Here is an 18,043-nt window from a genome sequence, read left to right on the forward strand (position 1 = left end):
AAATTACACCGACTGTAGGCATGGCCTAATCTGACACTTTGCTATACATTATTTCATAAATGTAGAAAGTTACATGTAGAATAAAGTTATATGAAGATATTTATGGCTGCAAAGTTAAACACAGTTAGGAGGGCAGAATGGAAAGGCTCAGCCAAACAAGGCCTCCAGCGTCTCATTTTATTATTTTAACCCTTCTTTGTGCTCAGTAACAACTTCTCAGGAATGCATCTTTGCCCAGACTTCAGCCTTGTGTTGCTGCTTCCCATTCTCCCAGAGAATGTGCCTTTCCAGCTGACTGATGGCTACTCTGTCAAGCCATAAAAGGTTTTGCCTTTTCTTCTAGTGCCCTCTTTAACGAGTATAAGAGAATATGAAGTGCTATCTGTGTAACACTCCATTTTCACCACTTTCAAAAAATGAATGGTTGTATAAAGCTGCTAAACTTAGCTGTTATACAGACAAATTAAACCCCTGATATCTAGATAAAGCAAGATGTCAGAAGTCTAAAGCTAGTAAGAGAAATTTCACAGCACTGTGGCAAAATGCTTAATTCTACTAAAAAAAAAAAAAGGGAGGGGTTATTCTGTAAATAAGGCAGAGTATGATCTCCTCACACAAATTACTTCGTGGTACTGACCCTAAACCTGCTCATGGGATAAAATGGTAGTAGAGTAGTGTGGTAAAACAAAGTAAGCCGTTCACTGAGAAGTTTATTATGGCATACCAAACAGCAGGCAAAATTAGTTCTGGAGAAATAAGAAAGGGTTGGAGACAGAAGGTCTTGGTTTGTAATACTGCATCTGCTATTAGCTCACTTGGCATTTTGCCTGTAAATAAAATGGCATAATTGTACTCCTCCCATCCTCATAAGAAATTGCCAACAATAATATACATCTAAGTGGTCCCACTTTGAAAACATAAAAAACGCATCCCCTAAACACAAGGAGAAGGGAGCCAGAAAAATGAGATCACAGACATTTCATGTTGGATGCTAAATCTGTGAGGTAAATGTAACTTCAGAGACATTTGAAACTTCCAGCTTTAATGGATCTCCTGGTGTTTCAATTCAAGAAAAACTCCTTTTCTCACAAGACAGATGAAAGATAAATTCATTAGTATTTGCCATGTTGTGATTCCACAGTACTGAGCCCCATAGAAAACCCAGGAGGAAATCATTAATCCTGTAATCAGCACAGAGCTTGGGTGATGTTCATAAAATAAAAAAAGGAACACAATGCGAACTAAGAACTTAGAAGAAATACTGAATATCTTTTTTTTTCTTTTTTCCTGAGCAGGATCTAACTCTCTCAGGCAATGAATACAGAAGATATGGAAAAGTAGTATATGACATCTACTTTTAGTAATGTGTTTTGTTTGTTTGTTGCTTTGTTTTTTCGTCCATTTTTGATTTGCTCTCTAAGGCTTCTTGCTACCAGTCTTAACATCTTTTGCAGTTACAGAGGGGAAGAATAGTTTTGAAAGCAGGAGGAATGGACTTCAACCAACTAACCATGAATTTGCAATTCACTGACCTGAAACAATCTTGAGAAGACGTGAAATGTATAGACAGCACAAGAACCATCTGTATCTGATAGCATTTGATTGACGTGGCAACGCCAGGCTTCCTCTTCATCATCATATGCCACTGGTTGGAAAGCTGCCAATATGGCAGAAAGAAATGGTGAAGGAGGTGGGGAAGTTTGCACTTCTGGGAAACCGTCCTGTTCTTCTTCATCTTGGCTATGAATAACAAACACAAGTTAACCCCTCAGTAAATTTTCAGGAAAAAATAAAACTTCAATATTGTGTTTTGTAAAATAAATAATTAATCAACTAAGGTAACTATGAACCAAGAAAAGAGTAAAGTAAAAAAAAAAAACAAAAACAACAACAACAAAAAAACCTTTTCTACTGCATTATAGAAATATAAAAAGTCATTTATAACTTCAAGTACCTCCAACATTTATTAAAACATGCTATTCCTATGCACAGACAAAGGGTTATCTGCAGGTTACAGATAGCTATACACAGCACTACATATGTATGCATACCACTCAGAAATTGACATTTTTTGTGCCCTCAATAACAGAATTAATATTCATTGCTTTGAATTTTTATTTATCTAAACATAAAGTCCACCACTATAACAAATTCTAGCTTTCCTTAAGATAAACCATCATTTGCCAGTTCAATAATACTTTAGAACTGTCTTAAGTAATACTCTTGAGTGAATGGAGATAGATTGGAACACTTTCATTTTTATGGGCAATCAATTTAACAGGCCTTTGTTTTAAGAGCATTTTGCGATCATACTTTCCATTAGGCACTAAACCTCAAAAAAAATCAAACTATGAATTAATCAATATTACTAATTACAACTATTAATTTAATTGTTAAAATGTTCTGTATTATAAGGAATGATACGTTTCTTTTACTCAAGTATTTTCATCTTTTTCGTGCACAGCTGCTTTCCCTACACCATAAATAACAGAGAAAACAGAGAAAAATTTCTCTCATCAGAAAATTACTGAGTTTATTTGCTTAATAGGCAAAAACAATCATTAGTCAGATGGGCAAGCACTGTTTTAGATGCCTGTACTGTGGGATTGATGAAAGAAACCGTGCCATAAGAAAAATTACCTTGATTCATGCATTGATAACACGCAAGTTCTATTAGTTAGAATTAATATAAGTCTGACCTAGACAAACCAGAGAAGTCAGCTTCTTCTTCTTCACATCTCTCATCCAGCTCTTTCAAAGCAAGAGTGACATCCTCTTCACAGATAGATTCAGAATAGCTCTCTGGAGCTGCAGGCTCTGCCAGTTCTGGAGTTTCTTCCAACTCAAGAGGTTCATGACAGACCAGACAGTCCTGTTGCTCTTGTAGTAGATATGACCCAGTGTCTTCACTAGCAGTGCTAACCTGTTCATCCCTTACTGCTGAACTGCCTTCCTGTGAATCAAACAGAACTTTATTACTTTTATCATCAGGGCTTACACTTTCTTAACAGCTTTTATTATAGTAAAGTAACAGACTGATAAAAACAAATGTATTTATGTATTTCCATTTATACTTTAAACATTCATCTCTTTGGATTGTTCAGTTTAACTTGTCCAAAACCAAGTAGTCTATTTTTAACGTTTGTAACATGATTAAGTTGACTATTCTAGAATATGACTTATTAATAGCAAATACAATGTCTCAGACACATTAATTCTGCTAGGACAACGCTCCCTGAAGAGTATGTGCAAATAGCCTCAAACATATTTAGATCACAACAAATACATTCAAGACCTTCATGTTTTACTTGTCCAAGTAAGGACCAAAATCACTACCTCAGTGTTTGCCTCTGAGGTCTGTTACCACTACAGAAAGTTTCTTTTCCTTTCTACTCTCCTTTTGAACAAGTTCTTAAACCATAACTGAATAACAGGTAACAGAAGAACAATGGAAAGGGACATTCTACTACTTCTGTTATTTTGCTATTATTATTAAAATGGGAAGCTTTAAGGGTTTAACTCTGAATCTCTGAACGAAGACTTTTGATCACTAGCAATAACAAGCAGATGATCTTTAAACTCAGTAAGGCAATATTAGACTGACCCTTTCTCCCTTCTCTTTCCCTCCATTAGCATCATTATATTCATTAAAATTACTTTATTCAACAGATGAACTTAGATTTAGTTAATTTATGATGAATCCATCTGAAACATTTTACTGGATTTTTCTGTGGAATAAAAACGACACCTTCCTGTAACTGCTGTTTCCTAAAGGCACAAACTATCGCACATTTTAATTCTTAACGTGTTGTTCTACCTCTGCTTACATAATGATGACTAGTGAACAAACTTTTGGGCAGCCTCTAAGCATACACATCATTTCATGGCTTTCGTCAGTCTAAACATATCCTTTGACAAATAACTACACGTATACTAGAGGAACAGACAATTCAGCTTTAAACAGAGCTACATAATTTTATTTCATGGTGGTCCTAATATTATCTCACTTTGACTGTTACATTTCTACATGTGTCACTGCTGTCTTTTGACACAGCTAGTGACCCTACTTCTAATGCCTCTTCTGTCCAACTTAGATCTGGAATTTTACTGCACAAACCAGCTATTTTGTTGCACCAAGCAGCACATGGGCACACCAGGCATTTTTACAACAGCACAGCAAAATAACTTGGATGGAAGCAGTGGTTCATTCCTTTATAGATGTTAACACATTACCAACAGTCAGTGAATGATACACTTAAAAGGATCTTAAAAGCATGATTTAATATGATCTATATAGCTGATAACTCCATGGAACCTAATGGAAATTACTTCTAGTAAACCATTCCTTCATAAATCTACACTACAGGTGAATAAAATAGAGAATTGTTTTAGTAAGAAACTTTCATATGCTTAAGCTTGTAAAGGTTATTGTTCAAAATTGAGATATTCTTGTAAGCTGAACCATAAATTGCTAACTGGAATGTAAAACATTTTGTCTTCTTTGTAGAAACATGCTATTACTGGGAATTATCCAAACACATTAGAATAAAGTATTTACTTAACTCTTTAGCAACCCTATAAAGAGAAACAAGGAATTCAACTGCATCTAACCAGCCCACACACACACGCTTGTTTTTGAATAATAGCTTCATTTATTCTACTTCAGGCAAATTTTGATAAATATATACCTGTATAAAAAAAATTTCTGTAACAGACACTTGATGTGCAATGAAATGCCTGTATTGAAATAGCTATACATCAAGTGTATAAGCACAGGAAAAAAGAACGGCACCACACTGTGAGTTGCACAGTTCAAGAATTCAGAACAAAATTTGTTTTTCCTGGCTTTAAGAATTTTTCAAAGCAGGTTGATAGTACGTATATTTTCAAGCTCATTCTGTCAAAAGAAAGAATTTTAGCAATAAACTAAACAGCTAATTCTTGTGGAAAGGTAAATTTGAGTGTTTGACCGAATCCCATATTCTAAAAAGCACAAAATAAACGTGGAACACATCACAATTAGAAATTACATTCGTATGCATTTGCAGCCAATATTTTTCCCTTATGCATTGCACCAATCTTCCCATCAGTCTGTACAGCTGAGTCCCTTCCCAGAAGGGAGCTCCATACATGTATAGCCAGATAATGTCAAACTCTTATTACTGCCTGAACTTCATCAAACTCTATCAACCATATAAGGTCCCAAGAACAAACTCAAAATACCACGAGTAATTTTTTTCTCATGGAATCTAGCACCTTAAATGCAAGGCTTAAAATTTAAAAAGCAATCTAAAAATGACATTATTTTTTCATTGAAATTTCAAAGAAACTGCTGACTTAAAAGTTCACTGTGAGGCACTATGAATAAAGAGCAATGACAAAAAACTCCCAAATCCACACATGCTGTATATGAAACACAAGGCTTCTGCTTTCAGTTTTAACATTGTTGTTTTTTTTCAGTCATAGATAGAGGACTATATTAACTGACTACACACTCTGAGGTAAATATATAGAGCTCCTGTTACACAGCAAAGTGCAATAGAGTCTTACGTTACAGACCTAGATCCTGATTGATATTCACAGACTTCTGTACCATTGAGGGCATATGTCTATTTCTGTGAATTTATTTATGAAATACACTGACCTTTAACTATACCATCAGTGCAGCCTTTTCATTGCACAGATGAAGAAAAAATCTCACTTATCAGCTGTTGCTTCTGATATGGCACTTTTTGCTTGATGATGCTTAGTCATGAAACAATTTTATGGCCCAATTTAAAGGTATTAATTATTTTTAACGTTTTCAATATTTCTAATAAAATATTGCAACTTTTTTTTTTCCCATGAGTGCTTTTACTTGGATTATCAAACATTTAGTGATCTTATAAAGGGAGCTGCAGAAGAACAATGAAATCAAATTTAAAGGCAGCATTAGTAAGAAATAAGAAAACAAAAATGAGTTACAGCTAAGAATGTACCACATGGGCAAACAACAAAGAAAAGTTCTATTGTGGTGAATTTGATTCTATTAAAAATAACACAAAATAACAGCAACAAAAACTTATATCTTGCTTCTCCCTTTACTAAAGGAATGATTTAATAACACATCAACGTATATTGGAAAAATACTAATCTAGATTACGGGTTCTTCATCACTCAAAACTCCTCTGGAACAAAAATGTAGTTGTAGATAAACAGATGTAACGGTAATAGAACAGCCTGATGGGCAATCTAAGCACAGATGCTCTAAAAAAAATTGAGTTTTTATAACAATTTATCAACTGCAATATAACCATATTCCAATGGCAAAACATGAAAAATGTGGGGAAAAGCTGCTTTATGGAAGTCACAGTATTACATTTCTAGAAGGTGAAGATTTTACCACAGGATAGCAGTCACTCACACTTCCCCTCTGAAATATGTTTTTTGTTCTTTCAATTATTTTCTTTAAATTAGCTAAGTGGTTCGCTTGCTAAAACAGTGTTTTTCTAAGTAGCAAACAGTTATACTATAGCCTTTGTTCAGAAACCCCAGTTAGTTGAACTAGGAATGCTTAAACCAAGTTGGTTGAAGACATTCTTAAATGTACACTAACGGTTATTCAAATGTATATAGGGATAGGTTAGTTTTCTGAAAAACTCACTGAAACTGAATGTTCTGTTAAAGTAGGGATTAGCAATGCTTTACCAAAAAAAAAAATAAGATTGCCAGTCCCATCAGTATTTTTTAAATGAAGTGATAAAAAGTCCACCTAAAACTAGCCACTTCAAATTTATGGAGGAAAAGAAAAAAGCCAACATACTGAGTTTTTACCTACAACTGCTAAATATCATAGGAAATGTAGCAGATTATAGTTATTTCAATTGAGTTTTGCTATATTAAATTATTCAAAAGATTTTAAAAAACAAAAAACTGAAGTACTCACAGATTTGCAGGCGGCCATTAGCTTGAAAACTGTCTCACTCCACACAGGCCTTTTCCAAAAAAGTATACCACTAGCATCTGTGGTCCTTTTTAAAGGATTATTTAATTGAACCAACTGCTAACACAGCTGGCCTGAGGTTTTATTCCCACATAGCACCAATCACATTAACCCAAAGAAAGCAAACAAAGGAAATAAAAAGTATTTGAAAGAAAATTTTGCTCAAGGAGGATTTCAACCATATCAAGGAAAAGCATCATGAATATTAGCCTATTATCATTTGGCACCATGAAATGTTCATTATCAGCCCTTCAAGAATATTTTTAACCTGTGGTAAGCTCCCTGAGTCCATCACGTGTAGTTTTCATTCCGAGGGAACATTTTTTAAGAACATTCCAACAGGTTAGAAATATTAAAAGCAAATCAAACAATCAATGTAACAGATGAAAATTCAGTCGAAAAGAAAGCAAAAGTTGCTACTAAACACTAGAAGGAGCCCAAATCAGCCATGCACCAGCCCACATTTCTCCCCACCTCAGGCAGCTGGTTGCTAGAGTTATCTAGAGAAGCCTCCAAACTTGGGGTCTCAGTTCTGATTTGAAGCACCTCTTCTGTTCCCACACTGCTAGTGGAGTCTTGAGACTGAAGTGATAAACCAGCATGATCTGATATTGTTTCATCTATGGCAGAATCACTGTTTAACTAAGAAAAGAAACAAATTCTTCAATTCATCAAACATAAATAACAGAAAAAAGAAACATTAGTTTTAAAATAGTCTGTTTCAGTATGGTTAGCTATTTGCATTTATTCACAAGCTTAACAACTTGATACTAAAAACACTGCAAGCATCACATACATTTCTGCAACATTTAACTTCAAAGACAAATTTGAAGTTATCCCTGAGATCCTGAAAATAACTTCCTTTCTTCCGAAAGGTTTTTGGCACGGGTAAATTTCTAGACAAAGCACTGATCAGCAGAGCTCTTTGTTATGGGAAATAATGCAGACTTTACCTCAAGCCTGAAAAAGGGCATACTACCTTTACTGCTCCCTTTTCTCCCACCTTTCTTCCTAATTCATTTATGTTATGCAGAGAGACTTCTGAATAGCCTATGTTCTTGATTTTCCTCATTTATACGTAACACACACTTCAAAATGCACAACCAGATTAGCAATTTCAATAGTTTAACACAATTGTGGCTCTCATGGAATCACTTACTGCTCTTTTCTTCATTTAATATTTTTAGTGTTTTTCGGAAGCTAAGAATCCACAAAGACACATACTTCATGTGTAACATGCAATTTTACACTTATATTCGAACAATTGTTTTAAGTGTAAAGGCACTGAAAAGATCATTGATTTACTATAACTATAAATCTGTTATTTACTAAAACTATAAATCTGTTATGTACCACTAGCAAATTAACTCTTTACCTTCAGTGATGTTAAAGTGAAAAAGTAGCATAGACATATTAGTTTTATTCAAGGCCTTTGTTCCTCTGGATGAGAAGTGTGAGCCATACTTAGTCACTAAAAATGCAGGTAAAATCTTCGGTTCTCAGATTCCTTTCACAGTAAGTAACTTACCATCTGTGATCGAGACAGTATCTGACTTGCAGTCAGTGCTGCTTCTTCTTCTGAAGACTCGTCAGTATCTTCCTGGTTGGTCAAGTTCAAGCTGGGTGTGCTACCAGAGTACTGACATTCTTGAAGAGACGGTGTGTCTCCTTTGTCAATACTGTCAAGAGAGCGCCTACGAACACCCCAGTTGAAGTTGTCCATGCTTTCACCCTGTAATAAAAAAAGTTCGCAGACATATATTATCTTGAAACTCATACATATAAAATTAATATACAAATGCAACGCAGACAACACAAGTACGAAATGCATTATGAACAGAGTTTCAATCAGCCCTTTAATTTTATTAAAAGTTTAAATGCCTTGCTAAATGATGTTTGTAGAGAAATTAAAATATATGCTAAATGAAGTAGAATTCTTTTGATTATCATCTTGGGGAGTAGCTTAATCTATAACCTATATCAGTACTATTTTATGTCTCTGACTAGAAAGTACAAACACACCACAGACAACAACACATGAACAAGCCAGGGCACCAGGCTGCAACTTACCTGCAGCTCCTGGTTAGCAAAAAGGAAAACACATATAATTAGAAAGAACGAGGACAAACACTTAAAGATACTCTAGAACCAGGGAAAAATGTTTTATTACATAGGATTTGCAAACAGTAAAAGACTGATTCAAGCTCTGAAAAAAGCTTTAGTCAAAAAGCTAGTATTTAAAATAATTTTTCTTTCTAATGGGAGACTGATTAAAAATAAACTGATGACAGAACACCAAAACCAGCATGCTTATGATACATTTTTCTAGTGTAACATGTAAAGCCACAAACATTAGATGAGATTCTTTTAACTAACACACATGAATCTAAAGTGACCACATTCAACTGACAAAGCATCATCAACATTAATTATTTTCAAGCTGCAGAAAAACTATCTTCATTAATTGTTCTATCAGTTACTTTGCATCAATTTTATGGAAAGCACCCTAAACATCAACAGCTGGATCCTTTCTAGTTTTCACATTTTAAGGCTGGCATACTTAGGTTGCAAACATCCAACATACTATGTGACATCCAGATCTTAAAACACACTATTTTTTAAATTCACAAGTACAACAGTCGGATTTGATTTTCTCAAGCATTTTGTCAACCTTCAACAACACAACCAGTTAGATGGAAAACCTGATCGGTTCACTTTGCCAGTCTACAGCCAGTTATTAAAACATCACATCTAGTTCCAAGTGTACAAGTATGGGTTCCAAAACTGCTCTAACAGAATGTCTCTTGTGGTGAACTAAGATAGTATCACTATATTTTAAATATGCAGAGTAAACTAAACATTTTGTAGTCTCTTTCCCTCTTAGTGATTTGTTTTGCTCCACAAAAGGTAAAAACTTATGTCAAAGCAAAACAATCCCAACAACAACAAGGTAGCACTTCTGTAGGCAGAAGCACTTAAGTTTAATTAAGCAACAAGGAATGTTCTGCATTTCTGGTGAAAAACTAGGCATCTCTTGTATCAAGTGCACAATTTATATGTAAACTAATATGTAAACCTTAAGTGTGTATATCCTCTGCCTTTCTTTTTCCCTTCAAGTAAAGCACTGAATGCTGCATACAGGCACATAATGAGAAAGTTGAAGAGTAACTTTGTTTGGCAAAGTTTTGAACTTTTGGCATCCTACCTGCAAAGCCTCACCTAGATGTTAATATAATATCTTATTATTGAGCCTTGGTTCTTAACTATTTGAGTAGCATTCAGTATAGGAAATTGTATCTGTATAGGCTGTGGTCACGTATGCAATATGGTAAGGAGTCTGTACTTCTAGAACATGCAAATAACTGGCTTGAAGTGAAGCAAGCAGGAAGCATAAGAGTGAGAAAAAACTGAAGTATTATGGGGAACAAAGCAAGATCTTGTAAAAAGGGATGGATAAACCATGAGGAGAACAATTTTAGGTTTATATAGGCTGATATCCACCTAGGTAGTCTGTTGACCCATGACCTGCAAGGGTCACCATTACTAATTCATTGCTTTGTATAGACTGTAATAAAAACATTCAAAGAAACTACAAAGCATTCAATTTCTTCTCCCACTTCTCCTCAGTCCTTTCAACCACACTTTTAAACTTAATCCAATTCTGGTCTGAGGCCTCTTATTTATCCCAAATAAGTAACAATTTGCAATGTAATTGTTACTATTTCCTAAAATTCAATTTTAACTCTCCTTCACTTTTTTTGATAGGGGGAAAAGTGTAGGAAACATAACAACTGCAACAAGCCAGATATAATGTTGAAGTCAGAATGCAAGCAATTAATATGACTGAATCAATCATATATAATTAGTATAGTGTACAGTTTACAACTTTGAAAGCTGTTCATCTTTTCAAAATGCAGAAATGCCTCAAGAACAAAGATTATATTTTCTTAGCATACTGCTTCATAGATTTCTGCTGCATACTACTGTTACTCCAGAAGTTTTCTACTGCTTTATAAACAGGTGTTCATCTTGTCATTGGCTTATACCATCACATCACTTCACTTTCAGATTAAGTCACTTAACATCACCTCTGACAAAGAACCTCCTCCCCCTGAACAATTTGCAACAACTGAACACTGCAAAGTTTAAGATACAAGTTTCTTTATCATGCAAGTTCAATTCAATCATGTTATAAATTCTTCCTAATTGGATTAGTTAGAAGAGCTGCCATTTCCTTAGAATTGCACCAACACAGCCTAATTTTAAGAACACTCTCAAAAGGAAATATACAGAAGAATTCCCAAGGTCTCACCTCTGCATCTTCCAATTCAACATCTAAAAAGTCAAAGTCTTTAAAAACTCCAAATTGTTGTTCACTGGTGTTGTCCTCTACAGCCACTTCCTCCTCTTGAATAACTTCTTCTGTTGTTGAAATAAGACTGGTCTGTTGATCTCCAACTTCCAAGTCTTCATTAGAGGAAAACACAACCTGAAGATATGGGTAAAAGTACAAATAAAACCTTCCAACTTCTGAATTCTCGTTTTTCAAATTTAAAAAGCAAAACAAAACACTACCACCACTTACTGAAGGATTCTTGGGAAGACCAGATTCTGGACCACACAGAGAAAGCACATTCATCAGCTTCTCCCTGGTTCTTCTCTGGAAAAATGTAACAATAAATAAATAACAAAAAATAATAGTAAAAAATCAAAAAGCAAGGCATCTACCAGAAGTCCAAGTAAAAATGTAAAATGTCTGCATTTTTAACTAGTCATCTCACATGCTATCATCCTCTAAGAAGAATTTTACCATTTATCCTCTTCATCTGTATTAGCTTTTAGCTTATGACATATTAATTTACTGTTTTGCTAAGTCATCATGTAGATTTCAAATTACATTTCAACAAATACCTTTATTACACAAAATTTGTAAACACTGCCTATTTTATATGTATAACGTGCTTGAGACACAATGTACCTGCGATAGCTGTGGTCTCTTCCAGCTGACAGGAACTAATGCATTTGAATTGGAGCCTGATGAAGTTGAAGAAGTGCTCCGGGTGACAGCAATGACTTTTGGTTTCCCATTTCTACCAGCTGCGCTGTGTTGATCACCATATTTATTGCCAATAATTGGTGTCTAACAAAGACAACACATGCTTTAGTAAAATTCAAATCTGTATTAATAAAGATTACACATTTGATTTTAGAAAATAGTATTACACTACAGAGGGCTTTTTTTCTTTGTGCCTGCCTTTGCTTTGTTTTTAGATTTCTATGAAGTCCATGCCTAATTCACTGAGGACCCATATCACATCAGTATATTGGGAAACACAAAGTTGAATACTTCTACCCTAAGCAGCAGACTGCCATCCTGTCCATTTGTATTTTTTGAAATATACTAGTTTATGCTAACAATCCAGTTATATTTTTAAATGCACTTTTAAAATAACTACATTCTAAGTTTAATAGATGATAAATTTCTCTGTGGATTCACTCACAAACATCAACCTATTGTTTCTACAGTCCAGCAACTTCACTAGAACAAACACAACTTCTAAAAACCAGGGATCAAATCAGCCTTTCTGACAGGAAGTACTACTCCAATGAACTTTGTGGGAATTAACCTGTTGTCTTGCTTATTTACGTGCAATGAAATTTCCAATAAACAATTAATTTAAGGAGAGGACTCTACTGATTTAAGTAACGGCCCAAGACATGTACATCTCCAGCCATTATTTAGGACCAGTTTCAACTATTCAACTTATTTTTGAATCCTTCTAAAGCCTACAGTTTTCAAATCCCTATATTATACTAGTAATTTGGTTATGCTCCCCTCTTCATACATACAAAGAATATCACCTGTATTATATTATATTGAGTTCTAATGCATCCTTTCAGTATGACTTTAATTATGCCTCACAAGTGCATAAAATCTTCAACATCTTCTGTTCTTAAAAATTATATTTAAGACATATCAATGCAGAAGGCTAACATAAAACATACCCAAGTTTGAAATAGAAAGTCATTATTGCATTGTAGTTCAAACAGAATAATTACCTCTGATATATCAAAATGAAAATCTAAGGTCTTGCCAGGTAGCTCCTTGGAAACATTATTAAAAATTTTCGTGAAAGAGATTTCAGGAGAACCTATGTCACCTCCGTAAGACTTTGGAATATCGTTAGGTACAACAAGGCTTGCTGATCGAGACACCACCAGTTTCAAAATATTAAGAGCTTCCTTCCAATATGGACTCTAAAAAGAACATACGTAAATCACCGAACAATCACTTCAAATAATACATCAGTTTGTAACGTACAGTAGGATTCCGCATTGATTTATTTCAACATTCCCAGAGCCAAAAGCTCTTTATTTCAACATTCCCAGAGCCAAAAGCTCTAATCTATATGTGACTGCAAGACATGAACACAGGCAGAAGATTTGGAACTGGAAGCACCAGGAAGGCAGCAGTGAGGCACTGGCTCATCCATCCCATGGCCAAAGGTCAGAAAGAGCAAGGCCAGCTTAGTAGCTCTGGCTCACAGTGCCAGCCATAGACTGTTCCATGTCCCTTGCTCCCAGTATTTACATTACAGGTTTTTTATTTATTTATTTTAACCATTATCTGGAGCACCTGCCCTTGGTGCCACAGCATTAAAAATCAATAGTATTTCAAAGGAAAATAACTTTCACCTCCTGGCATCTTATTTTACACTTAAGGGCAGAGTAAACTGAATTTGAAACAGACAAACATGTTTCATGTTTTGTATCTCCTCAAGCATTTGAAAGGTCTTAAAAAAAAAAAAAAAAAAAAAAGGAAAAGAACGTTTATGAAGTATTCATATTGTATCTAACTGATGGAGTGCTTAGAAAAGCAAGCAAAAGTATGAGAAAATAAGAGGCAGAGTCTGAGCTAAGTGCACTGTCTTTAGAAATTTGATTAAGGTAATGTAAATAATTCAGCAGTTTTAGTTGCAGACATTGTAGAGTGGATAACAAGACTTACATCAAAAGCAGCACCTGGGGAAGGTTAGATTTATGCTTCTGAAAATGTTAGGATTTCACCTGAAACTTTAATCTTCCAGTGTTTTTGGAATAAGCATGACTTTTTTTTATTTTTTTTTTCAAGTATGATGAGGAGTTTGTTGTTTTTTTTCTTTACTGCATTAAAAAATAAACACTTTCAAGGCTCTAAGTAGTACCTGCTTCTTTCTAGGTAATGATGGCCTTCAACTTCTTTAATTTCTGTACATCATAAGCATAAAAGAACTATCATCTCAAACCTGAACCATCCTGTAGCAACTTACATTTATTAAGATAAATTGTGATTGCAGAAGACTAGAAAAACTAGAAAATTGTGGTTTAATAGCACCACGATTAAACAAGAAACCTTATTTTATGAACTTTGCTTTTGTTACCTAAATTAATGATTCGTCCTATGAAAAATGCATGTCCTTCTCTGGAACATTCTTTCACTAGTTCCAGTATATTGATTGCTAACATCTTCTAATTATGACTTCGTTCCATGGTGGTGTGGGCTTGCACAGAAAGCTCAGATAAAGGTTAGAGGCGAAGCGAGCAGATGTCAGGCTATGAAAACTGTAGTTATGCTAATCATTCCATTTTGCCTAATGCACTCTGACAGGAGCACAATATCTAAAGTACATATCCATCAATAGCAAAACGGCCAGGGAGCACTACCTTTCCTGGTTAATTATGATTAAACCATTTGACTGAACTACATTTGGCAATAATGGAATTTGGGGAAGAAAGAAAAGGAGAAAAATAACGAGAATGTTGTGCACTGAAATGGTTTTGTGCTCCAGGCATTTGTATAAAACCTTTCAGCAAGATGCTAGATTTTCTTCCACAAAATAGATTTTCAGTAAATTGTGTTCAAATTACAAAGGATCAAATAACCTAAGGCAAAACACTGTGGTTCATCTTTTGGGGACTTTCTTTAATAATAACAAAAAAAAAAAAGCACTTGAATTCCTTACGGTGCACCTCAGTGTTCCTCACTTGAACAGATATATTAGTGAAAATGATTTAAACATATATTTACCTATACAAACTTAGTTTGAAAAAGTATGCAATTAAAATACGTTTGGACTGTATTTAACAGCAAACATTTCCACATTTAGAGTTATGTAGACATAGTAGATGATCCTTTGATTATTAAAATGTATGTAGAACTACCTACATCTGTAAATAGACACACTAAGGTAACTTGTCCCACAAGATATATATCAAGTTGGACAAATGCATAAGCAATTAAGGGAAAAAATACCATGGAACTTTAAACAACCATTTTCACATCTAAAATATATTAATTCTGAAATAAAAATCAAGTGTAATTTCACTTTTATAATAACCAGAAAAGCTTTTTTTTTAAATAGTTTTTCAGAGTACCTACCTGAACATATTTACCAATCACTTTTATGATTTCCAAATTAAACTGCTTCACCGGTGCTGTGGACAGGTCAATATGACTCAGAAGACTATAAATGATCTGCAGTAAGGATTGTTGCATACTGGATAACCCTTTCTCTAACAACTTAAAAGAAAAAAATACAGACTCTAATTAGTGTCTTTAATAGTAACATGAAGTGAAAATAAACATTAAAATATAGACATCTTTCACAGATGTTTATTCTTCCTCTCAAGAAGCTTTAGTATACCACTTCATATTTTTTCAAAATGTTGATTTAGCTTAAAAAGAAAATGTAATGCAATAGAACATTATCTGTTATAATTTATTCTCCCCCTTGAATTTCAACATATCTGTTAGCACAGATCTAAAATATGTAATAATAATATAATAATTATCTAATAATAACAGAATAATATTTCTCACTAAATAAAGTCAAAATCACAAAGGCGCATGGAAAACAATGACTCCATGACCTATGAATGAAACAGTCTTACAAATGAATTAAGTTTATATAAATTATAATGTTCAAATTTTTTTTCCATTATCAGTTTGAAGTAATCTTCAAGGATGAACTCTACAGGTTTTTCACACAAGTACTTTTTTCAAAGTAACAACAGTTTTTCTGTATGAGTGGCTGACAGAATCATACACTGAATTTTATATTTAAATTATTTTTGATTATATACTATTCATTACTATCAACTGAACTTTGTAAGTAGTTGTTAAGTACTGATAGGGACATCTTTAAATATGTACTCGGCTACAAAACATGTTTTAAAATTTGCACAGAGCATAATTTTGCTAAAGCCAAGTCAGTGTACATAGACTATTCACGCAGCATAGAAAATAAGTATCTATTTCACAACACTACTATTGTAAAAGGGGATTTTTCATTAGAGGTATTATTATTTCAAGGTATACTCAAGTTGTTGCACTCCAAAATGGCAGCAGTCGTTCCTTTTCCATATCCTAGAGCATTTTATTTTTATTCTCCCATTGTAGAAGGTGTGTTTTTTCTCTCAATATTCAGAATTGTAAGAAACAAGGAATTGGCAATGACTAAATGTAACATTTATCACAGATTGTCAACATGAGATACACCTGCATTAAAAATTTACCTCTGCAAGATAAGTTACGAGGTTAAATGTGGCATCTGAGAAGGAGTCATGCAAATATCTACACACTACATTAATCCAGTTAGAGCAGTCTCTGGAATAACTGTGTGTACTGTATAAACTCATCATATGAGCCAGATTGGCAAGAGTTGGTGATTTCTCCTCCGCACAAACCTGGAAAGCCGAAAGTATAGATAATTATATTACAGATGACAAATTTTTAACTTAAGTACCCACAAGGCATCATGCACTTTTCCCAGATTTCACTCTATTCCCCAGTAACTGGAAATGAAGTAGTCATATGAGCAACATCTACAGTTTCTGCTGAATTTTGGAGCTCGGTAATTCGTCAAAGACGTAGTAGAGAGAATTTGTTGTGATACTTACACTGCTTTGTCAAATACATAAATAAATAAGTGTGCCAGGTAGCAAAACTGTTTAAATACTGAAAATGGCTCCACACTCCTGACATGACATGCTGGGACAGCAGTAAGTTTTAGACTTGCAACAGGCCATGTATGACTTTGAGGTGGCCTGCACACTACTAAGTGATATATGTGTCACAATTTGGGAAGCCAGAGGTCTGTGTTTGCATTTCCTATGACAGACAGCAGTTTCTTATTCCCCTTTCCACATTTTTCCTTAAAATTCAGGCTGTCAGACCAGCACTCCCCCAGCCTGGCTGGACATTGCTGGTGTGCATTTTGAACTGCTGCAACAAACACTGCAGTTCATTAAGCAAAGAAAATATTCCGAGGTTAGCTACAGTGTACAAGGGATAGAAAGAGAACCTTTTCTTCCTACCTGCAAGTCTGAAACGTAAGGATTTTTTCCTTATCACAAATAAATTAGGAAGTATGCTTAAGAATTGATTTAGTTTACATTTAGCATTACAAGCTGCAAAACCAGACAGGTAAGAAAAAGTAACTGGTATCATTGATAACAGGTAAATACATTCCTTACCTCTAAAGTTGACAGAAAAAAATCTAATTATGTTTTCTCAGTGGCAAAGGGAAACCCATGTGCTAATATGAAACCCAACTATATAAATGAGGACTGGGTCACAGTTTCAAAATAAGATATTTTAGTTATCTCTGTATGTCTAATATAATCACGTATAAATTCTACATAAGGAAGTTGAAAAATACAGAACTAGTGCTGGTAATAAAAGTGAACTCCTGGATACTCTGCAAGAATCATTTTACATACCTTTGCTATCCTGTCAGCTGTTTCTTTACAGAATTGAGTTGGGTTATCAAAATGTTGGATCAGATGAGGAAGTAGGCACAAGATGTTTAAGGGAAATCCTAAACACATACATAAACACAGTTATACGAGCCTTAATGACTTTAATATGACTTAATTTAATGTAAAGTATATGTATTATGGCTTTCTGATACTTAAGTACCCTTAGAGTACAATACACGTACATTCAAACAAATATATAAATATCCATACGTACCTAAGTGTGTATGTATGTATAATATAAATGTTTGTGTGTCTATAAGT

General features: G+C 34.3%; 1 protein-coding gene across 10 annotated transcripts in view; it reads right to left on the reverse strand.

The window, feature by feature from the left end:
• The window catches only part of FRYL (FRY like transcription coactivator), a 153,709-nt gene that overhangs the window by 16,658 nt on the left and 119,008 nt on the right, over positions 1-18,043 (reverse strand). For all 10 annotated transcript variants that reach the window (XM_068680301.1, XM_068680302.1, XM_068680297.1 and 7 more), the window contains 11 exons: positions 17,744-17,841; positions 16,538-16,708; positions 15,402-15,542; positions 13,043-13,240; positions 11,961-12,122; positions 11,568-11,642; positions 11,295-11,471; positions 8,511-8,714; positions 7,457-7,624; positions 2,700-2,953; positions 1,533-1,740 (listed from right to left, as the gene is read on the reverse strand). In XM_068680301.1, the coding sequence (XP_068536402.1) occupies positions 1,533-1,740; positions 2,700-2,953; positions 7,457-7,624; positions 8,511-8,714; positions 11,295-11,471; positions 11,568-11,642; positions 11,961-12,122; positions 13,043-13,240; positions 15,402-15,542; positions 16,538-16,708; positions 17,744-17,841 (1,856 nt within the window). The remainder of the gene's footprint in view (positions 1-1,532; positions 1,741-2,699; positions 2,954-7,456; positions 7,625-8,510; positions 8,715-11,294; positions 11,472-11,567; positions 11,643-11,960; positions 12,123-13,042; positions 13,241-15,401; positions 15,543-16,537; positions 16,709-17,743; positions 17,842-18,043) is intronic.

Source organism: Anas acuta, chromosome 4, assembly GCF_963932015.1.
Source record: "Anas acuta chromosome 4, bAnaAcu1.1, whole genome shotgun sequence".
In the NCBI taxonomy this organism is placed as follows: domain Eukaryota; kingdom Metazoa; phylum Chordata; class Aves; order Anseriformes; family Anatidae; genus Anas; species Anas acuta.